Below are 24,429 nucleotides of genomic sequence, written 5' to 3'. Positions count from 1 at the left end.
CCGCCCCATGGGGAGCGCCCCGGGGGCCTGGTAAGGGCTGCCCACACCCATCATGGCGGCGGCGGCGGCTTCACGGCCACGCCCCCCAACACGTGGCGCAGAGCTGAGATCTCGCGAAGGTTCGGGCTCTCGCGGGAGCAGCCGCGTCGCCGTGGTTACGCGCTGCGGGGCCGCCCCTGAGGCAGCGAGGCCGCGGGTTCGCGCCCCGCCGCCGGCCGGACGCGGCTCTCGCCGCCCGCGGGGAAGGGGTGAGCGGCGCCCGAGCCGTGAGGACCCCCGGGCCCGTCGGTGGCGGCGGGAGGCTGCGCTGAGGGGGCTGCCAGCCGCGGGGCGGACGCCGATACCCCGCGCCCTGGCTGGGGCAGCTGGGCCCGGGGGGCAGCTGGGGCTGGGGGGCAGCTGGGGCGCGGGGAGCGTGAGGGGCCGGCTGCGGTGGGCTCACTGGGATGTCCTCGGTGGTACCTTTCTCCCCGTCCTCCCCCCGATTCGTCCCTGACAAAGCCCTGTGCTTTCAGTGGTGTCCTGGCAGCCGAGCTCCAAACAGCGCTAGCAGTTAACTGTGTCCTGCGGACCTTGCTGGGAGAGGAATAGGGTGGTTTCATGTTTCTTTCCCCATTCTTGTTCCTGCAGAGCCATGGAGGTCCCTGTGGGGCTGCCTGGCAGAAGGGAGTCCTCTGCCTTGCCCGCTGCTGCAGCCCTTCCCAGCGAGTCACGACCAACGCCGACAAAAACAGTGCGGATCGCGGTACTGAAGGCGCAAGACCTGGTAAAGTTCTCCTGAAAAATGTCTCCGGTGGTTTAATCGAGGCCGGAGCGATTCTGTGTGCTGCGATGCCCTACAGGTGTGAGGAGATAAGGCTATAGGAAGGAGCAGTGGGAATATCGGAGATTCGGCGACGCCACGCTGTGGCTTCCTCCTCCCCATAATAGTCCTGGGATGTTGTGTTGAAATGTACCTCTCTGCCCAGCTGTATGTAAATGGCAGCTTTTTTAAGCAAAACACAGTAAAAATGTGTATTGGTGAGACAAATGTCTGTTAAAAAAATCTGACCTTGGATATAAAGCCAGATTTTCCATCGTATTGAAACCAATAGGGTAGCTCTGGTTTTAAAAAAGCAGCAGCTCCAGAGTAGTTACAGGGCAAGACTATGAGCTGGTTCCAATTAAAACATGACTTCCGTGCTTTCCGTGTGCTGCATGGTGCACCCAGCTGTCCTTAAAGTCTTCTAGAGGAACTGGCATTTAGGAGGGAACGTGGAGGAGCTACGTTTCTGCAAGCAGAAAAATGCAAATCTGCTCTAGCAGCAGACAAAAAAAAAAAAAAGCAAAGCAAAAGCACCTGCCTTTCTGTTTTTTTGAGGTTTTGCAGTAGTATTTGAGTACCTCTCGCACTGATAGATTCAGCAAACAACACCTTAGGTGAGAAGTAGAAGGTAAGAGGAGGGAAAACAATCCTGAAAAGAACGGAGCCATGGACTGATTGCATCCGGGCATATTGCTTTGTGGTTCAGATTGCTCCATTTTAAGAAAAGGCTATGCCAAAAGGAGAGAGGGTTACAAAAGTGCAATGATAAGAACAACAATATGAAAAAAATTCCAGCTATGAGAAGTGAGGAATGTGCTTAATTAGCGGTGCTGTAGAGAATGATGAGAGAGGAGTCTAGGATAATTAATGGTACAGAGAAAGGTTAATTGGATTCTTCTGTTTAGCCCTTCATAGAGTGCATGCTCAAGGAGACAGTCAGAAGGACTGAAAATTAAAACCAAGTGAATGAAATCTCTTTTTGTGCAAGAGCCAATATGGAATTAATTACCCCAGTGACAGGGTGAAAGGGAGCTGAGGGAGAGGCCTGTGGAGATTGGGCATCCCTGTGGCTCAGGACTAAAGAAAAGCTGGGTTTGGGTACAACAACCTCGTGTTCAGGGCGGTGGCCACTCTTCCCTGGATGGAGAAGTAAACCCTGTTTCTCCTGCAGGGAAGCTCTTTCGTAACCCTCTGTCTCAGCACTTTTTGCGCTGCTCTGGAGATGCCCGGTGCTGCCCGGGCACGGAGATCCCAGCTGCGATGTGCTGTGCCGTCACCATCCCTGTTCACCTCTGGTTAAGCCTCTCTGCAGAGACATTTTAAAATTCGAACTTCCTCATCTCTGCCTAAAGCAGGTGGTATGAATGTGGTGTAACAATGAATTGCAGAGCTCTCCAAAGAGAGATTCGTTGATTTCAGGGCTTTCTCCAGCCACGTGATATAGAGTCACAGAATGGTTTGAGTACGAAGGGACCTTCAAGACCATCCAGTTCCAACCCCCCTGCCATGGGCAGGGACACCCTCCACTACCCCAGGTTGCTCAAAGCCTCATCCAACCTGGCCTTGAACACTTCCAGGGATGGGGCAGCCACAACTTCTCTGGGCAACCTGGTCCAGTGCCTCACCACCCTCAGAGGGAAGAATTTCTTCCTTAGATCTAATTGAAATCTCCCCTGTTTCAGTTTAAAGCCATTGGCCCATGTCCTGTCACTACACACCCTTGTCCAAAGTCCCTCTCCAGCTTTCTTGTAGGCCCCCTTCAGATACTGGAAGGCTGCTGGAAGACCACCCTGGAGCCATAGATATACACCAGTTTCCTGAGAGCTCAGCTGTGCAGCTCAGGAGCTACCTTCTTAGCAGACGACAAAAGCCTTGAGCTTCCTGGAAGCACGAAAATATCAATGGGATATTTCTGGATTTGCTTTAGCTGTGTCTTTCATTGCCTTTGCTGGGGTGAAGCCTGGACCTCTCTGCCCCTCACCCTTCCAGCAACAGCTTTTGATAATCCCTGGGGCATCACAGCGTGGTGGAGCTGGGAATGTCCTAAAGATAGCAAAGGGTGAGGTCTCAGGATGGCCAAGCTCTGCTCCTCTTCCCCGTTCCTGTAGTGGAACCCCCACCAGTGTGCTCTGTCATGGGTGCCGACCTGAGCTGCCTGCCAGAGGCAGCTCTGATCCCGAGCAGAGGCAGCTCTGATCCCAGGCAGAGGCAGCTCGGATCCCGGGCAGAGGCAGCTCTGATCCCGAGCAGAGGCAGCTCTGATCCCGGGCAGAGCCAGCTGCTTAACGTGCTGTCTGTGTTCGACAGAGAAGCATCAAAAGCGACGTGTCAGTTACTTTGGTGCGTGCGGAGTACAACGGAGAGATCTTGGGAGACTCCTCCAGGTCTGACGTCTTGCCAGACGGGACAGCAAACTATAATTTCACGACCAGCTTCGAGTGCAGCCCCGACGGGCCCAACTCCTTGGATGACGTCGCGCGAAAACCTGTGCTCTGTGAGTACCTGCTGCTGCGTCTCCCCCCTTGGAGGTGGGTGCCGTCAGCTGCTCCGCGCTGCCTGCCTGCTGCCAGAGTCACTCGCTCAAGAATAGCACTCCAGCAGCGGCGGTGGGAGGGCGTCAGCGCTTCTGTTCCCATCTCTGCCAGCTGGAAGAATCCCCTTTCGTGTTGGCCTGTGCTCCTTGGCTCCACTGTTGTTGTTGGCCTTGGGAGATGAAGTAGGAGTGTGTGCCGGAGCTGACGCAGACCCTTTGCAGCCCCTGAACTGCAGGTCTGAAGCTGTCTGAGAAACTCTGCCAGCTCCTATCTCTTTATCTCTCTAGTGACAGTGATAGAAGTGTTGCAAAGGGAGAAGAGGCAGAAGGAGAAGACTGTGCCTCTTGGCCAAGCCGTGGTGGACCTTCTACCTCTGCTGCAAGGTACGACATTGACTTCCACAGCCTCTGTAACCAATTCTTACGCCCTGGCACGTTTTGAGCCTTGTTTATGGATCCCTGACTGTAGCTTACCTCCTTTTGACAAAATGCACCTTGTAGCAGCTGCAGAAAGCTGGGTCGGGGGGAAGAGGGGGTGACATCAGTAGCTCAAGCATCAGAGTTAGGCCGTGATTTCACAGGATCGTAGAATCATCGAATGGTTTGCGTTGGAAGGGACCTTCAAGACCATCCAGTCTGCCATGGGCAGGGACACCCTCCACTGCACCAGATTGCTCAAAGCCTCATCCAACCTGGCCTTGAACACTCTCGGGGATGGGGCAGCCACAACTTCTCTGGGCAGCCTGGTCCAGTGCCTCACCACCCTCAATGTAAAAAATTTCTTCCTTAGGTCTAATGGAAATCTGCCCTGTTTCAGTTCAAAGCCATTGCCCCTTGTCCTGTCACTACATGCCCTTGTCCAAAGCCCCTCTCCAGCTTTTTTGTAGCCCCTTTAGGTACTGGAAGGCTGCAATAAGATCACCCCAGAGCCTTCTCTTCTCCAGGCTGAACAGCCCCAACTCTCTCAGCCTGTCTCCATAGCAGAGGTGCTCCAGCCTTCACATCATCTTCGTGGCTTCCTCTGGACTCGCTCCAGCAGCTCCATGTCCTTCTTCTACTTCTCTACAGAGGGTCTCAATTTATGCTGTTCTCATTCCCGTTTCTTCCCAGGACAGTGTTCGTTTAAGGTCTCGGCTCCTTTGTATGCAGTGCCTACCTCTCCTATAGAGAGCCTTCACCCGGAGGCCAAGGTACGTGGGATTTGGAACTGTTCCTTCGCTTGCACGGCTCTCTGCTGCTTTTTAACGGGAAGGCGAGCATGACTCAGCCGCCTCGCTCACCGCGGCCGTGTTACAGCCCTATGTGTTACAAGCTTGGAGGCCTTTCCTGCTCCCACTGACGTCTGCCTCCAGTTGCCTGTGATAGGTGAGGTCGTGCTGGGAAAAGCTAATGTGTACAGCTTCCGAACCGCTCTGGAAAAAACACTCAAGATGGAAAGCACAGAGCTGAAAAATCAGAAAACAACAAGGGCAGGATTAGCTTCCCAACTTTATTAGTCTTCCTTTCTGTGGATAAAATGTCTCAGGGTGCATTATTGTACAAGCTGTGAGTGCCTTCCCTGCAAAGTCCTTATTCATTCAGCTGGTCAAAAAGTACCCAGCGAATAAAGCAGGGAATATAGGATGAGACTGGGAAAATGTGAAACGTGTCTAATTTTTCTCCTGAGTCTGCCCGCGGTTAGCGCTGCGAGGGAATTGGAGGGGCGGATGTGACATTAACTTTTCTGTATTTGAGAGGTGTTACAAGCGAGGCAGGGGGGTGCCCATTAGGGAGGAGAGATAATAAATGCTGATCCGCTGGTGTTTCAGCACACACCATCCATCCAGGTAATTAAAGACTGTACACAGTGCGTGGAGATGGAGCAGAGTCGAAGCGTGGCCCTAGCTTTGGCACGCTCTGAATCACCAGGGGAAAATCATTATTTTCCATCCCTGATGTTCTTTCTCCATGGCTCATTGGAGAAGACCCCGACTCTTTCTCCCCAGCTCGTTTTATGAGACTCTTGGGGCATCTGCCATGCCTCGAGCAGGCTCCGATTTAAACAAACAAATATCACAATCCAGACAAACTGATCACAAAATTCCTTTCCAGTGCTGGTCTGTTTTCTTTTACATCTGAGGTGAGGAATCAGATAACATTCTACATTCTGACCTTGGCTTTCTGGGTCGTAATTGCCTAGTTTACTGGCTCGACTTTATCCTTGTCTCACAGGGTGGCCTTGAAGTGACCGTGAGCACCGAAGAGCCTCTGCTTTCTGCCACGCAGCTCTCAGATGGTAACCTCCTGAGTGTCACGCTGGAGGCAGCTTATTCCGTCCCCGAAGCGTTTGCTCCCGATGGGCCCCAACAAAACTACATGGCTTGCTTGCAAGTACCAGCTGCTGGGGAGGTGAGGATTGATCCAGGCACGGGTGAGAGGGGTTTTGGCTACTACAAAGTGGATTGTTCTCCCTCCCTACGCACCGTGGAACAAACGTCCAGGCCCATGGGGTGTACAGCTTCTGTGCCAGCCTTTGTTGCGAGTGCTCGGGGTCTCTGTGGCGTGATGTGTTTCCTTAACACAAAGGTCTGCTCGGCAAGATTTGGGTTGAAACCGGCAGGGTTTTCTTCCACATGGCTATTTATTTTTGCTCCATTCTTTGTATGTGTGTGGTGGAGTGTGTTTGCCAAGCCAGGCTTTGCTTTGTTAGACCCAGCGTGGAGCTGCTGGCACTCGCTCCTGCTCATGTTGGAAATGCAAGTCCTTTCGTTCTCATGTCTCTCTAGAAGGAGTTCCCCTTGCTCTTCAAGAACGGCATCCTGAAGCTTGCTGGTGAAACAGAACCATTACCCCGACCCAAAAAATGGCCCCTTGCTAACATCACGGCTCCTGGTGCTCTCAGCATACCCAACTCCTTCATTGTTGGTGGTCCCTATGAGGATGAGGATGGAGAGCTCAACAAAAGAGAGGTGAGGAAGGACTGGCAGTGCCATGGCTGGAAGAGAACCAGCAGATTTCGCTGAAGGGACTGAGAAAGACTTGCAGAGATTTGTTATGGGAAGAGCGGAGGAAGGCTGGTGGTCGGTCCTCTGCGCAGTGTCCAGACACGGAGATGGTTCCCCTGGGACAGTGGGTGTGGTAACTGCCCACAGGAGAGCTCCCTAGGGTGCATGTGGCAGGTCTGGTCACCAGTGAGCTCCCCACTCCCAAGCTGCTGGGCTGGGGGTTGTATTATATCTCATTGCAAGCCAGGCTCTTGATACTAATGGGCTCTGGTGTCTGCAGGGAGGGCTGCTAACATACTCTGCTAGGACGGGCTGGTAAGCTGGACTCCCCTCTGACTCACGTTCTCTCCCAGGGAATATTTTGAGGGAGTGATCTGGGGTCAATGCAAGCTGTAGAGATTGCTGCCCTGGCTCTGACCACACACTGTTTCTCACAGGACAGGGAGTTTAGGATCCAAGCAGAAAGCAAGAAGAGAATCGTATGGGACATGGAAGGGCGCTGTTACCTGGATCCTGCTGCAGTAGTCGTGTAAGAGACCTGAGAACCTCCCTTCCAGCATGGAGCAGTGGGAGAAACCACTCCAGAACACACTCAGCTGAGTGACCTAAGGCAGGGAGCAGCAACACGCAGGTGCTCTCAGACCTCTTACGTGGTCAAACCATGGCTCTGGCTCACCTCCCGCAGCTCCTATGGCTGGCTGTTGGCTGAAGGTGTTCACATGAGCAAGGCAGCAGCTAACTGCCTTCAGTTACTGGCAGCAGCTAACTTCTGCTATAGTGGGAGAAGATGAATTGGCTGTAGCTGCTGTCTCCAGGCTGTAAATGCTCGCTCATGCTGCCAGCAACTGGAGCTGGTGACTGTTCCCTCCGTGGTTTGAAGGAAGGGGTAGCAGCAAAGTTATGGTGAGCAGGCATGGAGTAGGGTGGCCCACACAGCTCTGCTCTGAGCTGCTAATTAAGTCTTGGTGAATTCCCAGTACATTAAAATCCTTTCACTCCATGTGGGTGCTCTTCATTTGCTTTTTTATTGGATAAACATTACCTGTAGCAGCTCCAGATATGCTCAAGATCAGGATAAGTATCCCATTTCTCTTTGAGTCCTGCTACATTCTTGGCTTCAGCTGCATCATGGCTCTGAGTTTCACAGCCAAATTGCTCCTCATGTGTGGAAATACTCCTTTCTATCTGGTTTAATTTTTAAAATTTTTTTTCGCCCACACTTTTCATCAGCCTGCCTGCTGGTTTCAGACTCACCAGGCACGTTGAATAGGAGCTCAGGGTCTGCTTGCTCTGTGCAGTTCAGGATTTATACCAAAGTTAATCATGTTCCTTCTTATTTGTTTCATTTCTGAAGTAACCAGGGGAGGCAGAAAACCTAGTGTGTCGCTCTCACAATTGTTTTATAGCTGGTTGTGCCACAGGTGCACACAGCAGTGGATGGAGAAGAAAATGTACGGAGCCCTACCCCAAAGCACACGTGTTCCAGTGGCCCGAGGCTGCTTGCTGTGGGAGTGGGTCGAAGCAAAGCCAAGGGGAGATGCTTTGGGGCTAATGGGGCAGAAAAAAGGGCAGTGTTGCTCTCCAGCTTGGTTTCTGCATCTCTCAGTGCCCTCCTTTGTGTTCAGCCTGCAGAAGCGCATTGCGGAGTGCCGGTACTGGCCCGTGGAGGTTTGCAGGATGGCTGTGGCCTCACCCAGCAAAGGGAAGACTAGCAAAGCTGACAAGGTAAAAGTGGGGAGGGATATGTTGTTCTGGCTTGCGGAGCAGCATTGCGTTATCGAGCGTTTTCCTTTCAATGCCTTTGTAATACCAAACCCAGCCTTGAACCAGCCAAAGCGAGTCAGAGCTAGAGGCTTTGTGAAGGGATTAATCGGCCTTATAGAGCTGTTGAATAGACAAGGGATAATATTTTTTCCCTTCTAGCATATAGAGAGAGCTCTCACTGGCAGTCTGTGGTAGCTTGGTGGAAGGGGGCCAGGGAGTTGGTGCTTTTTGAGCCTTCAGGTAATTCACCGAGCTTATCTTTGGCCAGTGGGTTTTTGGAGCATCTTGAAGAAATTCATGCCTGTTTGTCTCGGGGTGTAAATAAGTTATGCTTTTGCACATAAACCGGGGTGGTTTAACAAAGAAACAGCTCCTTAGCTAATTGTTCTGGTCCTGGTGGCTGGGCGAGTGAGAGGTCCTAATCATTCCAGGGCAAAGTCATAGAAGTTGGTATATAAACCCTTTCAGCACTCGCTGGTGCCAGGATTTTGCAGCTCTGAGGAGATCCTCCTCCCTTACCCTCACCAGTCAGCTGCTAGCCTGGACTCTCAGACCTCCTTAGCTACCTGATTTCTATCAAACCTGAGATACACAGCTCTGGTTGGGTCACTTGGATTTCTAACCCATGGTTGGTAATTTTGCAGCTCTATCTCAGAAAGACCGTCCTGAGGAACGGCGCAGTGCGGGCGGTGAGGGAAAAGCTGCCCTGCAGGGATTCGAATACAATTGATATTCCAGATATCGAATGACTCCAGTGTTTTCAGCCAGGTTGTCTCGGCTGTGTGCCAGTGACAGAGAGCCACCAGCTCATCAGGTGCATCGGTTTGCTGGGCGGCCTCTTCTTAATGGGATCGGTGACCTCGTTTCCTTACAGAGAATAACAGTCCCTTCACTATCTCAGTCCTTTGCTCTGTGTTTCCAGGGAGATGAGGACAAGCAGATTTTCTTCCATGGCGTGGCGTATGTCAACGTGGTGCCTTTGCTGTGCCCTGGCGTGAAGCAGATCCGAGGTGCTTTTCCTGTCTTTCCCTACCAAGACAGCGAGGTGTTTGAGAAGGTGAGAGCAGGCCAGACAGCCAGGCTGTGCTCCAGCTCCACAGCTGTGTTTGCACAGAGTGGGGTTGGGAGCGGGCAGGACGGGCAGCGTGGTACTCAAAGGCTGGCTCTGAACCTTCACTACCCTTCTGGTGATGGAGAAAAATAATGAGACGAGCTTTTAGGTGCAAATTTCTGAAAGGCAGGGGATTTCTGGGTGTGCATGAGCAGGTTTGGGGGCTGAGAGAGGCTCTGAATTTCACTCTGCTCCTTTCTTTGCCAGCAGCTGAGCAGGGAGAGCTGCAAGAACGCTCCTCTCTCCCCAGTCTGGAACGTGGGCAAATGAACTGCGTTGCTGGGAAGAGCAAACAGTGGCTCTAAAAGGATAGTGTTACCCCAGGCAACAACCAAAAAAGCTGTCACTGGAGCTCTTCCAGCTGTAGCTCATGGAGGTTTATTTGTCTTTGCGTTTCTCCCCCCTCTGTTACTAAGAGTGACAGTTACATCTCCATTTTCCCACAGTACTCCCAGAACAGACCTGAGCTTGTTTCAGGAGGGCTGATGCATAGCCTGGTTTTTCTGCTGCTGTCCAGGCCGCAGGAGCTGCCTGAATTACAGCCCTTCTCCCTTCTCCCTGCCTCCACGCTCCCGCTGGCTGTTGCAGAGCAGGGCTGGGAACTGCCGAGAGTCACTGCCGGGCAGGTGGGGGCACCCAAAAATGGCAGAGCAGACCTGGTGAGGGTAGCCAGCTTCATCAAACAGTCCGTATCACCAGGGAAGTCCATAACCGTGAAGTGGGTCCAGGATCAAGCCAGGAATTCAGGGCAGTGGGCCAGGATCAGGGCAGCACGGGGCTGGGGTCCAGCATGTCCACCACATAGCTCAGGCCGGTGAAAATGCTGCTCTCGAGAGAAGACAAGGAGAGCCCGCTGAGGCTTTCTCAGGCACCTCATTTCAGAGTCTGGTTTGTCCCTTGAGTCCCTCTGTTCCCTCTTTTTTGCAGACCAAAAGTCAGCACAGTGTTTTCCGGGATCTCAGGACCCAGCTCGGTCTGACTAAGGAAGGGTCGTGGACCCCAAGAACCAGCACTCCCCTTTCCAGAGCTGTTCCCAGCAAAACTCAGAAGGAAGACAAGGAGAAGATCGCCAAAGATAAGGATTCCAACAGAACGGTAAGGTCTAGAGGGGCATAGCGCAACACGGTTGCTCCATTTCCACATCAGAGGTAGTTGGGGCATGAAGAAACCAGGGACTGATGCCGTGTTGTCTCAGCCAACTGAGAGAAACTCCTTGTCTTGAAATTTTTGTACCGCTGCCTGAACATCTTGTACAACTCACATCTTGAACTTGAGAAGGTGTGAGGTTTATTGAATGTGAAACAAGAGATGTCTTTTCTTTTTCTTCAACAGATGTCCAACGGGCCCAAAATCCAGTTGTCAGATGCTGCTGCAGAAGCTGAAAATGTCACAAGTCTCAGCCTTGATGGACAGGTAATTATGTACCTCCAAAGAGAAGGAAAGACTACTGGATCGTCACTGCACCGCCGTCTCACACCTTTCATGCAATTTAATTCTTCAAGAGTGAGTTGGACAAGGCATGTTTTATGTCGGTGCTGCCCTGGAGTTCTTCCAGTGACGTCCAGCTGGAGGGCAGTCTAGCCTTGGGCTAGAAGGTCTCTGTAAATAATTAGGTGTTTATTTAGAAGGGTTCCTGCCTATTTCGGCTTCTTCCTCAAACCATCTAGAATGCATATTGATTATGCAAGCAGATTGATTATCTGGGCTTTCTCCTTTTTCCTAGACTGGTTTCTTGAGGTGAATTTTGCTGCTGTAAGTCATTCTGAGGGCAGGTTATAAACCAAGCTGTATCTCTGCAGTTTGAAGAGGATCTGCTGAAGATCCGTAGCTACACACTCAGTCTTTCACCGTGCCAGTAACAGCTCTGACACTGAGAGAACAATGTTTGTCTTCACAGCAATACGTTGAAGCAGGAACGTTCCTGGTGATGGAGATAAAGCTGGACAAGGCCTTGGTACCAAAGCGATTGCGAGAGGAGCTCACCAGACGGTGCGTGAAGACGTGCTGTAACTCTGGGGGTGACAACTCCTTTCTGCAGGACACAGACAGGGCTGTACAGCGAGCCACCCCCTTGGAGTGCTCCGTAAGGACCAACTGAGGCCCTGAGCCAAAGCCCTCTGGCATCAGGGGGAGGATTTGGCCAAACTGCTGAAGAGATGGCTTCTGGTGTGTTGGGAAAACACTTGTGTTCATCCGAGCTGGCATCTCACTGCCGTTCCTCTCAAAAAGAGAGAAGCCAGAGCAGCACAACAGCGTCCGCGTTCCTGTCTGGGCTTTGTTTCCCGTTAATCCCCATGGGCTTACCTCTTGCACGTGATGTTCAGCTGCTTGGGTCAGGACTGGCCACCAGCGTGGACTGCCCTGGCTAGCGCTGCTGTAACTTCACCGTAGCATTCCATCGTTTCGTCCTTTTCTCACAGATCTTCTACCCGTTCCTGAGCTCTTACACTAGTTTTCACGTCGTTCCGCTGCAGAGCTGCTCTCTTGTCTCTGCTGCTTTGAGTCTTCCACTGTTTGATTCGAGGCAGTCGCTGCCCGTGCACGGAGCGATAGCCCTGCTGCGTTACAGTCTAGGAAAAGCCTAGCATGGATAATTTATTGAATAAAAAGGGAGAAAATACAGTAAATAAATAAAGTATAACGTGCAGGTGCTATGTCTCTCTCATAGCAGCAGCAGCAGCTATTCTTTGAAAGGAAAGTAGGTGTGTTGTCTTCGGTTCTGCCTACTTGTCTTCTAGGGAGAACAGGTTGAGGAAGGTGAATCTCCCTTACAACAGACCTTCTCCTGGCCATTTTTATACCGTTCCTATTCTCCTGCAACTTATGTGAACTCAGTGCAGTTCCTCCTTCTTCACCTGCTGTGTGCAGCTGCAGATGTCAGGCCTGGTGCTCCCGAGTCGTGGGAAGGGTCCTTCTTGTCTTGGGGGTTCCATACATGTGTCCTGGCAGACAAGAGTGATGCTGAGGTTCTTTTTCTGGGAAAGCTGTTTAAATCCATATCCCTGTAGCTAAACCCTCCAAAAAAACCCACCTGGCCCCCTTTGCTTGCTTTCCCCAGCGTTGTTGTCGATTTTCTCATCTGCAAGTCGAGCGGTTCAGTTTTCATCTGCACCCTGGTGGAGATGACACAGCAGTGACGGGGGCTGCTGTGAAGCTGGGCCAGGGTGGGACTGTGAGCGTGGGAGCTGTGCTACCCACTTCTTCAGGCTTTGTGGCTTCCCTAGGAGTGGTGACAGGTCTCTGCAGAGCAAGGGGACCACTCAGGGACACAGCACTAGACCACACAGCAGAGAGTCATAGAGGGGTTTGCGTGGGAGAAGTGGCCAAGGGCTTGGGACCTGGAGAAGGCAGGTGGTCAGGGGCTCTGTAAGCTGGCAGAGCCGTTACAGGAGTGGTTTAGATTTGGTGGGGAATAAGCAATTTGCTTTGCTCGTTGTAGGAGCCAACACAAGGATGTGACAGCTAATTGTGTTCTAAGGATCGAAGGTGTTTTAGTCCCTGCAGGCAGGAAATCTAGATAAAAATCCCAATGAATTTAAGCTGTTTTGGCACCAAGGGTTTTAATAAATTCTTAGTAAAAAATAACGATAATCCTAAGGGCTTTTGATCAGTATTTGAAAGTAATTGTAACTCTCGTAGCGGTACGAACAGGGTTGATATGGTGTCGAGGAGTCAGTGAGTGGCCAAGGGATGAGGTGCCACAGCTGCACTGTGCCACGTCGGGAACTGATGGATTGGGTGGCCCGGGGTTTACAGTCAAAAAGTTCTTCAGAGCTTTCCTCAGGTAGGTACCTCTCTGACGGCTGTTCTGGCAGACCAGGAGGCCGTGAGCTAAAGGAACAGTTCAATTCTTGGCCTGAGACTTCAGTTTCCCCCCTCCCCGGGTCCCTGGGAGGTGTCTCGGGATACGATGACAGGCTGGAGCCCTCGCACTACAGGCTGCGTTGCTGGCAGCGTGTCTGGCTGATCTCTTCTGTCCTCTCGTTGACAGGGTCAAGGAGATGATTCCTCCTCGCCCTCCGCTGCCTCCCTGGACTGCAGGAGCCAAGAAGGTATGTGCAAGAGCCTGTGGTCTCGCCACCACTCTGCCACCTCATCCTGCCCTCATCTTCATGCAGGAGAATCCTCATTTTCAGCCTGAGCCTTGCAGCAGCATGTAGATGAGGTTAGCAGAGGAAAGCCTTGACAGGCTGGAGAGGTGGGCCTGTGCGAACCTCATGGAGTTCAACAAGGCCAAGTGCAAGGTGCTGCACGTGGGTCGGGGCAATCCCAAGAACAAGTACAGGCTGGGCGGAGAATGGATTGAGAGCAGTCCTGAGGAAAAGAACTTGGGGGTGTTGGTTGAGGAGAAGCTCACCATGAGCCGGCAACGTGTGCTGGCAGCCCAGAAAGCCAACCGTGTCCTGGGCTGCATCCAAAGCAGTGTGGGCAGCAGGGCGAGGGAGGGGATTCTGCCCCTCTGCTCTGCTCTGGTGAGACCCCCCTGCAGTGCTGCGTTCAGCTCTGGGGTCCCCAACATCAGAAGGACATGGAGCTGTTGGAGTGGGTCCAGAGGAGGCTATGTAGATGATGCTTTGGGCTGGAGCACCTCTGCTCTGGAGACAGGCTGAGAGAGTTGGGGTTGTTCAGCCTGGAGAAGAGAAGGCTCCAGGGAGACCTTCCAGCAGCCTTCCAGTGCCTAAAGGGGCTACAAGAAAGCTGGAGAGGGGCTTTGGACAAGGGTGCGTAGTGACAGGACAAGGGGCAATGGCTTGAAACTGAAAGAGGGCAGATTTCCATTAGATCTAAGGAAGAAATTTTTTTGCAGTGAGGGTGGTGAGGCACTGGACCAGGTTTCCCAGAGAAGCTGTGGCTGCCTCATCCCTGGAAGTGTTCAAGGCCAGGTTGGATGAGGCTTTGAGCAACCTGGTGTAGTGGGAGGTGTCCCTGCCCGTGGCAGGGGGGTTGGAACTAGATGATCTTTGAGGTCCCTTCCAACCCAAACCAGTCTATGATTCTATGATAAACACAGAGAAAAGAAAACTTCTGGATGTGTTATCTTCACAGTAGTGTGCCTTGGGAAGTCATTCCTGGGCTTCATCACTCATGTTCACAGCCCATACGAAGGGGAGAGATCTAGCAAAGGCAGCAGTGTGGGGGTGTTTGGAAGGAAACGGGATGCTGGAGAAAGAGCTGCCAAAACCTTATGTTAACCCTGGGCAGTCCCAACGGTTTCATGTCTCAGACTAGCCCATGTGCTTCATCAGATCCAGAAAAACATGAATCAGCCCCAGCCCCTCTCAGGTCACCCAGAATTTTTGAGGACTTGTGTGTGTGTGTGTGACATCCTTGGAAAATGATCTGGGAGCACCGACTCATCTTCTGCAGGTACAGAGCAGCCGTCGAAGGAGAACGTCCTCGGATGGCCTCTGGCCAAGGGTGGAATCAAAGTGAGGGAAGAAGCAGCATTTCAATAACTGACCCCAGTGCTGCAGCAGAATTGGTTCGTGCTGGACTGTCTGGAGCGCACAGTGATCCGCTTCGATGACCGCAGCACATGGAAGCTTCTTTTGATTTATTTTTTTTTATTTCTTTATTTCCCAGGCCGTGGAAGATTATCACAACCGTGTCACGAGCATTGCTGTTGCCATCCTAAGTGAATGCCATGAGCTCTTTGGGAAGCGGCTGCCTGACCAGGGAGCGATAGACCACCAAAGCCTGGAGGAGCAGAAGCGTCAGCTCAACTTCGAGCTCAATAGCTCTGGGAAATATTTTGCTTTTAAGGAACAGCTAAAGGTAAAGAGTCGCTTGTGCTTTTCGCTTCGCTGTTTGCTTTGTCCTGGCACTTCCTCAGTGAGCACCCGCTGCTCCATGGTGGTAGCTGAGGGTGATGTGTTGCTCCAGAATCCCTTCCTGCCACTCAAGGCTGGCACGCTGGGCATGGGGACGGGCAGGTTTTGCCTCTAACGGAGCAGGCATCGAGCTGCTTTGGTCACGCACCAGAAGAACCATTCCTGTTAAAGAGGGGAGACTCCACAGCTGATTGTGTCCGTTTGCCCTGTGCTCACAGCCCGAGGAAGGCAGAGCTGACTGCTCTTGCGCACTCGCAGTCGGCGCTGGCAGAAGGACGGGTTCCCCTCTCTCACCTGCTCAGCCTCGGCCACGCTCTGCCCAGAGACCCCCTCTCTGTGCCAGGGGCACCAGCCTTCCCACATGTTGTCCCTCAAAGGACAGTGGTCGGTCAGGAAAAGCCAGGAAGTGGGAAAGGAATTCACCCTCGCTTGCTTTTCTTCCTTTTATTGGTGCTGGGCTGGATTTCTTCCTCAGAACTAAGTCGGAGCTTCAGGCAAAATCCGTGTGTCCTGGCGCCGTATTGTTACGCTTGTGGAAGTGGTGTGGGGCACGGGGGGGGACCTGCCTTGTCCGACAGCCGCATGTCTCCGCAGTACGCTGTAGTGAACATTGTGAGGGAGAAATACCTGAAAACCACGGCGTTTGAGACCCAGGAGCAGCTCCAGGCGTTTCTCAGTGAGCTCTACGTGTACCTCGTGGACCAGATGCATGTTGCTCTGAACCAGGTAACGAGAAACCCTGACTGGTGTCTGGCCCGCTGGGATGGGTGACTTGGGACACAGCTTCACTGTGGATCCAGGGCTTGATGCTGTATCTAGTGAAGGCAGAGGGACTTTTGCCTTCAAGACAGAAGCAGGCTCGTGCTTTCATTTGCTGCAGTTATCACATGTGGGCCCTGACCCATGCTCAGAGCCAGGATCTGGTGCATCTTTATCCCTGCGACGAAGTCCCGACGGTGGGATATGTGTGAGATGCCACTAGTAAAAGCTGCAGTGGCTGGGTTGTAGCGAGGGTGGCTGGGTCTTGATCTAGGGGATGCTTTTACTTGTCACGACTGCAAATAATGGATGTTGCCCTGTCCCTGTGTGGCAGAGGTACCTGGGAGTGACAGGAATGTGTCCCACCACAAACGGGAGCCGGGACAGCCTTTCCAGCTCGCCCAGCACCAGGCTGTACTTGGTGCAGTGCTGGACTGGGGATCTGGGGATCTAGAGATCTATATCTAGGGATCTAGAGAGAGTGCTGCTCTACTGGGATCACATGAGCTGTTCTTCCCCTTCCCAAGGCTAACGTTCTGTCTTGCTCCTTACCAGCTACTCTCCAAGGAAGCTGCTTCTCCTGCCCCTCCGTCCCGCATGACCGAGGAGCAGCTCTGGCTCTTTGCTCACGAAGCTGAAGTCAACAAGGACTACAAGCTGGCATCTCTCTACCACCAGCAGGTAAAGGAGCCCTTGTTCTTTCCTGCCCGTCTCCCGTGTGTCTGGGCAGGCAGCCAGCACGCCGTCGCGGCGGCGTGGGGCCCGTGTTGCTGACAGCTCAGCCATCCCTGTCTGTTGTGTTCAGAGGAAGGAGATGAACGTGACTGGGATACTCAGGCTGAACGTGTGAGGGGTTTTCTAGGGAGATGCTGCTCTCTGGAGGATGTGAGATAGAGCCTGGCCAGGTCACCAAGGACCTCAGCCTCCAGACAGGGAAAGTAGGATTAGCTGGTCCAAAAGGCGTGCTGGGTCAGCACTGGGGACACTGAGCCCTCTCACAGGAGGCTGGGAGAAGGTCAGCTGAAGCTGGAGGACATGTATTAGGTGATTAGAGGGAGCCAAGCACGATCCCAGTTAAGGGAAACCCTGACATGTGACAGATAAGGGCTTGATTGTTGCTAAACTGGGCTGGGGTGGCCAGGGGGAAGCCATGGTCCTTGTGTGTGCTGAGCATCATTGCAGCAGTCCTCACTCCAGCGATGATCTCCTTTGTCCAGAGGTTAGCTCAGGACCAGCACAACATCCAGTACTGGCTGGACTACGGGGCATTCTGCCTCCTGCTCGAGGAAACAACCAAAGCCCAGGAGTGCTTCCAGCAGGCTCTTTCTCTGGACCCCCATCACGTCCAAAGGTGCTGCATGCTCCCGGCGGGTGGGTGGGAGGGTGAAGGGTGTCCCCCATCACTGCTGCCTGGGGTCTGCAAGGCTAAACTACCCACCCTGTCCCCAGCTTGCTGCTCTGTGGGATTGTGGCCGTCGTTCTGCAGCGCTACGAAGAGGCAGAGGTTTTTTTTGAGGATGCCTGCTGCTTGGAGCCATCCAGCATCATCGCCTGGACGCTTTCAGGTACAAAAGCAAGCCAGCCTGCGTGCTCGAGGCGTTCCTGTCGAGCCGAGCCTTGCTTCTGCCCCTGCTCCTCTTCTTCTTGCCTTAATCTGAGGGCTAAGGGAAGGATTTTTCTAAGGGTTGGGTGTCTGTTCATGCTGCTCTTTCTGTCTCCCGTAGGTTTGTTTTATGAGCTGCAGAATAATAATATTCAGGCAGAAATGGCTTTCCGTGAGGCGAAGAAGCTACTGCGAGCACAGCTTGCCGAGGAGAGGAGCATCCCTGAGGCTGCTGGGGAAGAAGAAGGAAGAAAGCCTGTTTCTGCTGCATGTGCGAGGTCTCCCAGCCCAGGCCCAGAAGAGTCCTTGGCAGGTAACATTGGGCAAAACCAGGAGATGCCCTAACACCAGCAAGGAGAGGGCTCGGAGCAACCTGGGAGGTGGTGAACAGTGGAAGGAGAGGAGAAATTCCTAAATATTTCTAAGAGGAGAAATACAAAGGGTAAAGGAAGATGAGTTGGGGCTGCTCGGCCTGGAGAAGAGACGGCTCCGGGGTGATCTTATAGCAGCCTTCCAGTACCTAAAGGGGGCCTACAGCAAAGCTGGAGAGGGGCTTTTTACAAGGGTGTGTAGTGACAGGACAAGGGGCAATGGCTTTGAACTGAAAGAGGGCAGATTTCAATTAGATCTAAGGAAGAAATTTTTTACATTGAGAGTGGTGAGGCACTGGACCAGGTTGCCCAGAGAGGTTGTGAATGCCCCATCCCTGGAAGTGTTCAAGGCCAGGTTAGATGAGGCTTTGGGCAACCTGGTGTAGTGGAGGATTTCTCTGCCTATGACAGGGGGGTTGGAACTAGATGATCTTTAAGGTCCCTTCCAACCCAAACCATTCTATGATTCTGTGATGTGGACCATAAGCTAGAATAGACTGACCACAAACTACACCAGCGAGAGACAACAGCGGCAAGCGTCCTGCTTTAAATGAGGAAGCTTTCTGAAAGCAGCACAGCTGATGTCTTACCCACAGCCTAGCAGAAGGACCAGTCCTTGCGTTTATTTTTCTGTCCCAGCCCAGTGCCACTGGTATACCGATGCATGGGCAGTGGCCAGGGCAGCTGGAGGAAGCGAGCATACTTTTTGAGGCTTTGGGAGGGCAGAGCTGTCCCTGTGATGGTTGTACTTGAGGTCATCTGGGTGTAGCTTTCACAAAAGCTGTTGCTGTGACTTCCCAACACAGCCAGGAAAGCATTGCCTCACCAATTCAAAGAGCAAAGCAGCTGCTTGGTGGTGACCCTCAACCAAAGGCTTTCTTTGGAGCCTCGCTGCATCCAGCTTCACCCTGAGCCAAGGCTTTCTGTCCCCAGGCCCAGATATTTGGCCAGGCTGTGGGAAACATTGGCCAGCTTTATTTTTAACGTTATCACCACTCCATGCAGGCAGGCCTAGCGTCATACGCCCTTTTTTTTCCCCTTCTGATTACGAGGGAAGGGATATTGCCTCATTTATACCCATTTCTAGCTTCACACGGTAATCTTGTACTCAAAACCCCAAACCCAGGTATTGCCTCCTGCAAAAAAAAATTCTTCCCAGTTCTGAAAAATCTGATGGATCTTTTCTATTTTACTGCTTCCTCATTTCTGCAGAATCATGCTGCGAACAGGGCGGTTTATGGCAAACTCTTTGCATCTAATGGTTGTTGGGGGTTTTGTTCCAGATGGCTCAGCCAAAAGGGTGCCGGAGGTGGTGGAGCCTGCCCTGGCCTGTGCAGCACCTGAGGAAGAGGCTGCTGCACCGGAGACAGCCCCAAAAGGTCAGAGGACCAGGACCTGGCGTGGAAGGGAGAGCCCAGTGCTGGGAGATGGCCTCGTGGGGAGGGGAGTAACTCGAGAGCGCTGAGCCATGGCCATCCTGATGCCAAGGCAAGACATGAAGGCTTATCCTCCCTCCTGAGCAAGGCAATCTCCAGCAAAGCAGGTTCATCCCAATTTTCAGAGCAGCACATCTCAGGATGGACAGCCAGCAGGTGAATGCGGCTCTCCCTACATGTCACTGCACCCAGTGGCCTTCATCGGCTGCTTGGATGTCTCCCTCCTGAGATGCCAGCTCTTAAATCTGACCCTGTGGATCTCCTCTGGTCGTGTGTTGTGTGATCTGCCTCCTCCGCAGCTCCACTCTCCGATGGGTGGCAAAGAGATGGCAGTGCTGGGTGCTGCGGGCCCCGCTGGGTTGGTTTGGGGAGGCAGTTTGTAGTTGACCCTGACAAGCTTCAATCATAGATTCCTACCTTTTCTTCCTTGGAGTTTGGACTGGAAAATTAGGGGATGAAGAACATCATTTCTTTTCACATCTCTGAGAAAAACTTAACTCCTTCAGAAGGAAATGCTGAGTTAATCTCTGCTTCAGCCTCCCCTGCCACCTCCTGGGTTTTGCTTTGTTCCTTTGTTGCTGGAAATCTTCTGGCCCCACCAGGGTCTCAGCCCCTGCTCTTGCTTCAGAAATAAAAAGCCCAGTTTGGGACTGATGGAGATACATTTTCTTGCAGCACCGTCCCCTGTTTCAGGAGTTAGCCAACCTCCCTGCACAATCTTCATGAAGACAGTGGAATTCCTGATGAAAGTCAATGCCGTCCAGGTCAGCTCAGTGTGGAGTGGAGGAGTGGGAAGGGAGGTTTGGTCTCCTCCCTGGGTTATGTCCCAAGAGCTGGTGGCAAACTCAAGCAAGCCCCTTTCTTGGGCTCAGAGAACAAGCTCTGGCTCCTCCAGTCCAGAAACACAGAACCGTGGCCAGGCAGAGTATTCAGACCCAAATGCTGCTCGGGGACACAGTTGTCTCAGGCAGGCAAAGTTTTTGGGGTGCCTCAGCTCAGCGCTGCTTGCTGCGGAGCGAACAGCCGAGTCAGAAATGGTGCAGATGTGCTCTCCTCTGTACGTTCGGAGAGGAGATCCGTTACTGTGATGCTTCCGAGATGCCAGTACTCTGTTCTTGTTTCGGATGCTTGGGCATGTCAGAGTAATTTTTGTGTCACCTGTGGAATGTCCCTGTCCCACGCAGTCATAGAACCATAGAATCATCTCTGTGGGATCTCTCTCACTGCCACATTATGCTGCCTGCCTTAATTTTACCTGGCAGGAAGGGTTGCTCAAAGCAAAACAGAACTAGAAGTAATGGAGGTAAATAGTCAAAGGAAGGGGAAAAAAAAAAAAAATCTCCTGTTTTCTGTTCATAGAAGTCAAATAAGTGGGAGTCAGTCTCTCCTGTTGCGTCCTTCTGGGGGTGCTCGTGGTTTGCCTGCTCTCCTAACCGCGCTGGTGTGCCGTTCCTCCGCAGTTTGTTCACATGGCACTTGCCCACGAGCTGCTGAGCCTTCCGGGAGGTCCCTCCTGTGCGTACTACCTGGCGCTGGCCCGGACTCACTTGCTGAAGGAAGATTTCTCCAAATGCGAAGAATATCTCTGCGAGGCCGCCAGGATCGACTACATGGTAACGCCCGGCGTGTTCCGGGGCTGCAGCACGGTGTCCCAAGGCAGGGCACCGGCCAAACACCGCGGCAGACTCCGCGCTGTTGCCTCGTGTGAACCTAGAGCCCGCGTTTCATTTCCACTCGAGCAATTCCAGTGTTAGTTTGCAGGAATTTCTGCAGGGGAGGACAATCACAGCTCATGAACCACATCAGGCTGTGGCTGCAGCGCTGCCCTCCTCGTTACCCCGCTTACTACTCGCCTTCTGTCATCTCCTGCGCAGACAGGTGGCATTTCTGAGCGAGGACTGCTCTCTCTGCAGCGTCTGCCTTTCTTTTCCCTTTCAACGTGTGTATCCTCATCCTCTTTCCCTCTGTTGGTGAGGCAGGCTCTGTTGCAGGAGGAACAAGGTTGCTCTTCAGCAGAGAGGGAAGGCGGCTTTGGGGTGAGGTTGAATGAAAGGCAGGAGGAAGCCGACCTCTCCGGATGCTGTCTGTGTACTCTGCATCCGTGGGGAGCCTTGCACGGGCCAAGGCACCGTGATGGGAAAGGCTGGAGGAGGCTCCCAGTGCTGGCATTACGCAGGCAGCCCACTGATTTGATTTTAATTCCGCATGTAAAACCTACCCTGCTATAATTAAACGCTGGTCAGCTCTTCCTTTTTGCTGATTATAGGGTCTGTGCCCCTCTCCCAGGTCTCTCTCCCTCCCGTCTCCCAGCCACCTCTCTCTCCTGGTTTTGTGTGCGCAGAATCCAAACGTCTGGGCTCAGAAAGGGCACCTGTGCTACCTGAAGAGAGACTTTGGTGAGGCAAAGGAGTGCTACGAGCGAACCATCAGCTTTGTGGAGGATGCTGCAGACATGCACTTTGTCTACCTGCGCCTGGGCTCCATCTACCTGGAAGAGAAAGAGGTGAGGAGCCAGCGGGAGTGGTGGGAGGGAATTTGCCACAAAGCAAATAGCAGGAGGTTCCAGCCCCTGGGTACAAGGCACTGTTACACCTGTAGCTATAGCCGAGGTCTCACAAGGCAGCAAAACCTTCTGGAGTGCTCAGCTCCTTGGAGCTTGGACTTGTCCTGTTCCTTCGTGCTGGCTCCAAGCCCCAGTTGCAATGTCTGAGGGTGCTGCTGAGCCATTTCTCGTCACCCTAGTGATGAGGGGAACCTCGATGTCACTGCATTAGGACCTGCTGGCACAGAGCCACCATGTCGGGCGCAGCAGGCAGGCTCTCAGCCCCCTCCCAGCAGCGGTGGGGACGGTGGGTGTCTGAGCCCCGCTGGGGATGGGGGTGTTTGGCAAATTCCTGAGTGGGGGGGCTGTCTGCGGAGCGATGCGTTTGACACAGAGAGAAACACCATTGTCTCTCTCCCGGCAGTACGGGCGGGCGAAGCAGACCTACCTGCTCGCCTGCGAGAACTCCGCGTCCTGTCTCACCTGGCTGGGGGTGGGGATCGCCTGCTACAGGGTAAGTGCAATCGCCTTCGAGGCACCCGTGCTCTGTGGCACGGCACGCGGGGCTTGCTTTTGCGTGATCCCCTTTGATACAGAAAAGCTTAGCTGCCTGTGAAACCAACGCTCCTGAAGGCCATCGTGTGCCGGGTGCTGTCACAGCCCCAGCGTGCCACCCCAGGCTGCTCGTACGGGAGGTGTCAGGGGACAGTGACCCTCAGCAGCTGCTCTGGGAGCAGCAGTCCTTCCCTCCTTGTACCACCGCCAGCACCTCCTTCCCCAGGATGTCATGGCAAGCATGTAATCCGGGCCTGGGCTTTGCTCCGAGTGCCTGCCTGCACATGACCCACATGTCACCACCAAGGAATTGAGCAGAATGTCAGCAGAGAGGAATCTCGGTGCTTTCCCTGCCCAAAGGAATCTGGCGCCTCTGAAAGGCTGCCGAGGACACCCAGCTACCAGCAGCACAGTATCTCCCAGAGGTACACCTTGTGAGGTTCCTCCAAGGGAGCTGGGCAGAGGGATGCGAACAGGGAAGGAACTTGAACGTCTGTTTCCTCCTTGGCCAAACATACACCTCCTGGGAGGCTGCAGGCTCCAGCCAGGGAGGTGAGTGGTGGCCTAGGAGCTGGCTGCAGCCCTCTGGGCTCCGGCTACCCCTGCCTCTCCGGAGCCACCGCTGATAGGGATCAGGGCCAGGGTCATGTTTCCTGGTGGAGCTGGACCACATGGTTCCTGGAGGTGGAGGTGTTTGTGCTGGGGGCTGGTTTGGAAATGCAGTGAGTTCTCCCATGGGGGTTGGGAGTCAGTGGTGAGAGGCTTGTTGTCCACTCCAGGGAGGTGGATACTGGCACAGAGGAGAATGGCTTATCTCTGCCCTAAATCCTTTCCCTGCATCCCTGCCGGGGAAACCCTGCTAGACACTTTTGTTGCACCGGTTTCTTCAGCTGTTGGAGCAGCTGCCCGTTCGGTTCTGAAGCCCTTTCTGCCCACTGTCTGCCTGTTGCCCACACCTCTCCTTCTCTCTCTCGAGCTGGAAGAGATGGTGGAAGCAGAGGATGCTCTCTCGGAAGCCAACGCCCTGAACAACACCAACGCTGAAGTGTGGGGATATCTCACCCTCATCTGCCTGCAAGTGAGTGCCCAGCCAGCCAGCGGCCCTGCTGCCAGCCCGATGAGAGCAGGCAGGTTTTATGGGCATCTGCTCACGGGTCTGAAGAACACGTCGTAGATCGCAGCAGTAAAAATAGTTTAGGGACCGTGCTCGGATGGCAAAAGCAGCACCCTTCCTCGCTGCTGGGGCTGCCCTTGGTGCTGGGCTTTCTTACGCCACGTTATTTCCCGGAGAACCGGTGCCTGGTCTCACCAGCCGCTCGCGTGTCGTTTGTGCAGGGGGGACGGCAGCTGGAGGCAGAGCAGTGCTACAAATACACCGTCAAGGTTTGTGTGCCCGCGCTGCCGCGGGGCGGGCATGGCAGGACCCGGGCTGCTGAGCAGGAGGGAAGGAGACCAGCCCAGGGTGCCCCCAAAGCACGAAGCGTTTGTGCTTTTAAGCTGCAAGTTTAATTTGACGATGCCACGACGTGCCACAAGTGTCACCCGAAATCCTTTGGCGCGCCCTCTCCATCCCGCAGATCCATCAAGCCTCAGGAGCAGCGCCCCACCTGAGCCGCCCAAATCGGCACCCAAAATCCGGACAGCGGCTCTCTGCCACAATTTGGGGTGTCGGAACGAAGGCGTTACTTGATGGTGGCGCCATTAGGGTCGGAGAGCCGCTGTCCGGGTTTTCCGTGCCAGCGCCAAGAGGCGGCCCAGGAACCGCCGCTCGTGGCCGGTACCGGCGGCGCGCGGAAACGGCCGTTTGTGGGGAGTCCCCGGGAGGGATATCGGGGAGTCGCAGCCCCCAGATGGGGAGGGGTGGGGGGTGGGCGCCTCTGGACTCGCCTGACCCCCCCTCTCCCCGCTCTCTCCCGCAGCTGCGCCTGACGAACGACGCGTTGCTGCGGGAGATCCGCGCCGCCCAGCGCCGCGTCGGCTTCGGCGACCCGGCGCTCTGAGTCGGCACGGCCGGGGCCCCGTCCCGCATAAACCTCCCGCGCCCCCACGGCTCGTTCCCGTCTCTGCCGCCATCGCTCTCGGTCCCGGTCCCGCTCCCGGTCCCGGCGGGTGGGAGGAAGCGGGTGGGTGGGGCG

General features: G+C 53.8%; 1 protein-coding gene across 4 annotated transcripts; it reads left to right on the top strand.

Moving 5' to 3' along the window:
- The first annotated feature begins 634 nt into the window (after window positions 1-634).
- Window positions 635-24,294, top strand: CFAP70 (cilia and flagella associated protein 70). Of its 4 annotated transcripts, XM_086621926.1 has the most exons (29): window positions 635-766; window positions 3,113-3,299; window positions 3,627-3,722; window positions 4,449-4,528; window positions 5,550-5,726; window positions 6,104-6,286; window positions 6,760-6,851; window positions 7,948-8,047; window positions 9,009-9,143; window positions 10,125-10,292; window positions 10,530-10,610; window positions 11,095-11,186; window positions 13,189-13,249; window positions 14,781-14,972; window positions 15,623-15,754; window positions 16,343-16,468; window positions 17,005-17,138; window positions 17,237-17,352; window positions 17,512-17,692; window positions 17,819-17,833; window positions 19,037-19,140; window positions 19,282-19,353; window positions 19,873-19,961; window positions 20,658-20,810; window positions 21,539-21,700; window positions 22,164-22,253; window positions 23,271-23,372; window positions 23,630-23,677; window positions 24,214-24,294. In XM_086621926.1, exons 1-29 carry the CDS (start codon window positions 635-637, stop codon window positions 24,292-24,294), a joined length of 3,381 nt encoding a protein of 1,126 aa, XP_086478052.1. The 4 variants fall into 4 exon arrangements, with proteins under 4 accessions (XP_086478052.1, XP_086478053.1, XP_086478054.1 ...); XM_086621928.1 differs by lacking the exons at window positions 17,819-17,833; window positions 19,282-19,353 and adding an exon at window positions 23,158-23,202 and having other exon boundaries at window positions 724-766; window positions 6,107-6,286; window positions 17,512-17,703; window positions 19,045-19,140; XM_086621927.1 differs by lacking the exons at window positions 17,819-17,833; window positions 19,282-19,353 and having other exon boundaries at window positions 6,107-6,286; window positions 17,512-17,703; window positions 19,045-19,140.
- Window positions 24,295-24,429: the final 135 nt, after the last annotated feature.

The sequence above is a fragment of the Tauraco erythrolophus genome, chromosome 17 (genome assembly GCF_009769465.1).
Source record: "Tauraco erythrolophus isolate bTauEry1 chromosome 17, bTauEry1.pri, whole genome shotgun sequence".
Taxonomy (NCBI): Eukaryota; Metazoa; Chordata; class Aves; order Musophagiformes; family Musophagidae; genus Tauraco; species Tauraco erythrolophus.
This window is presented reverse-complemented; position numbering and strand designations above follow the sequence as displayed.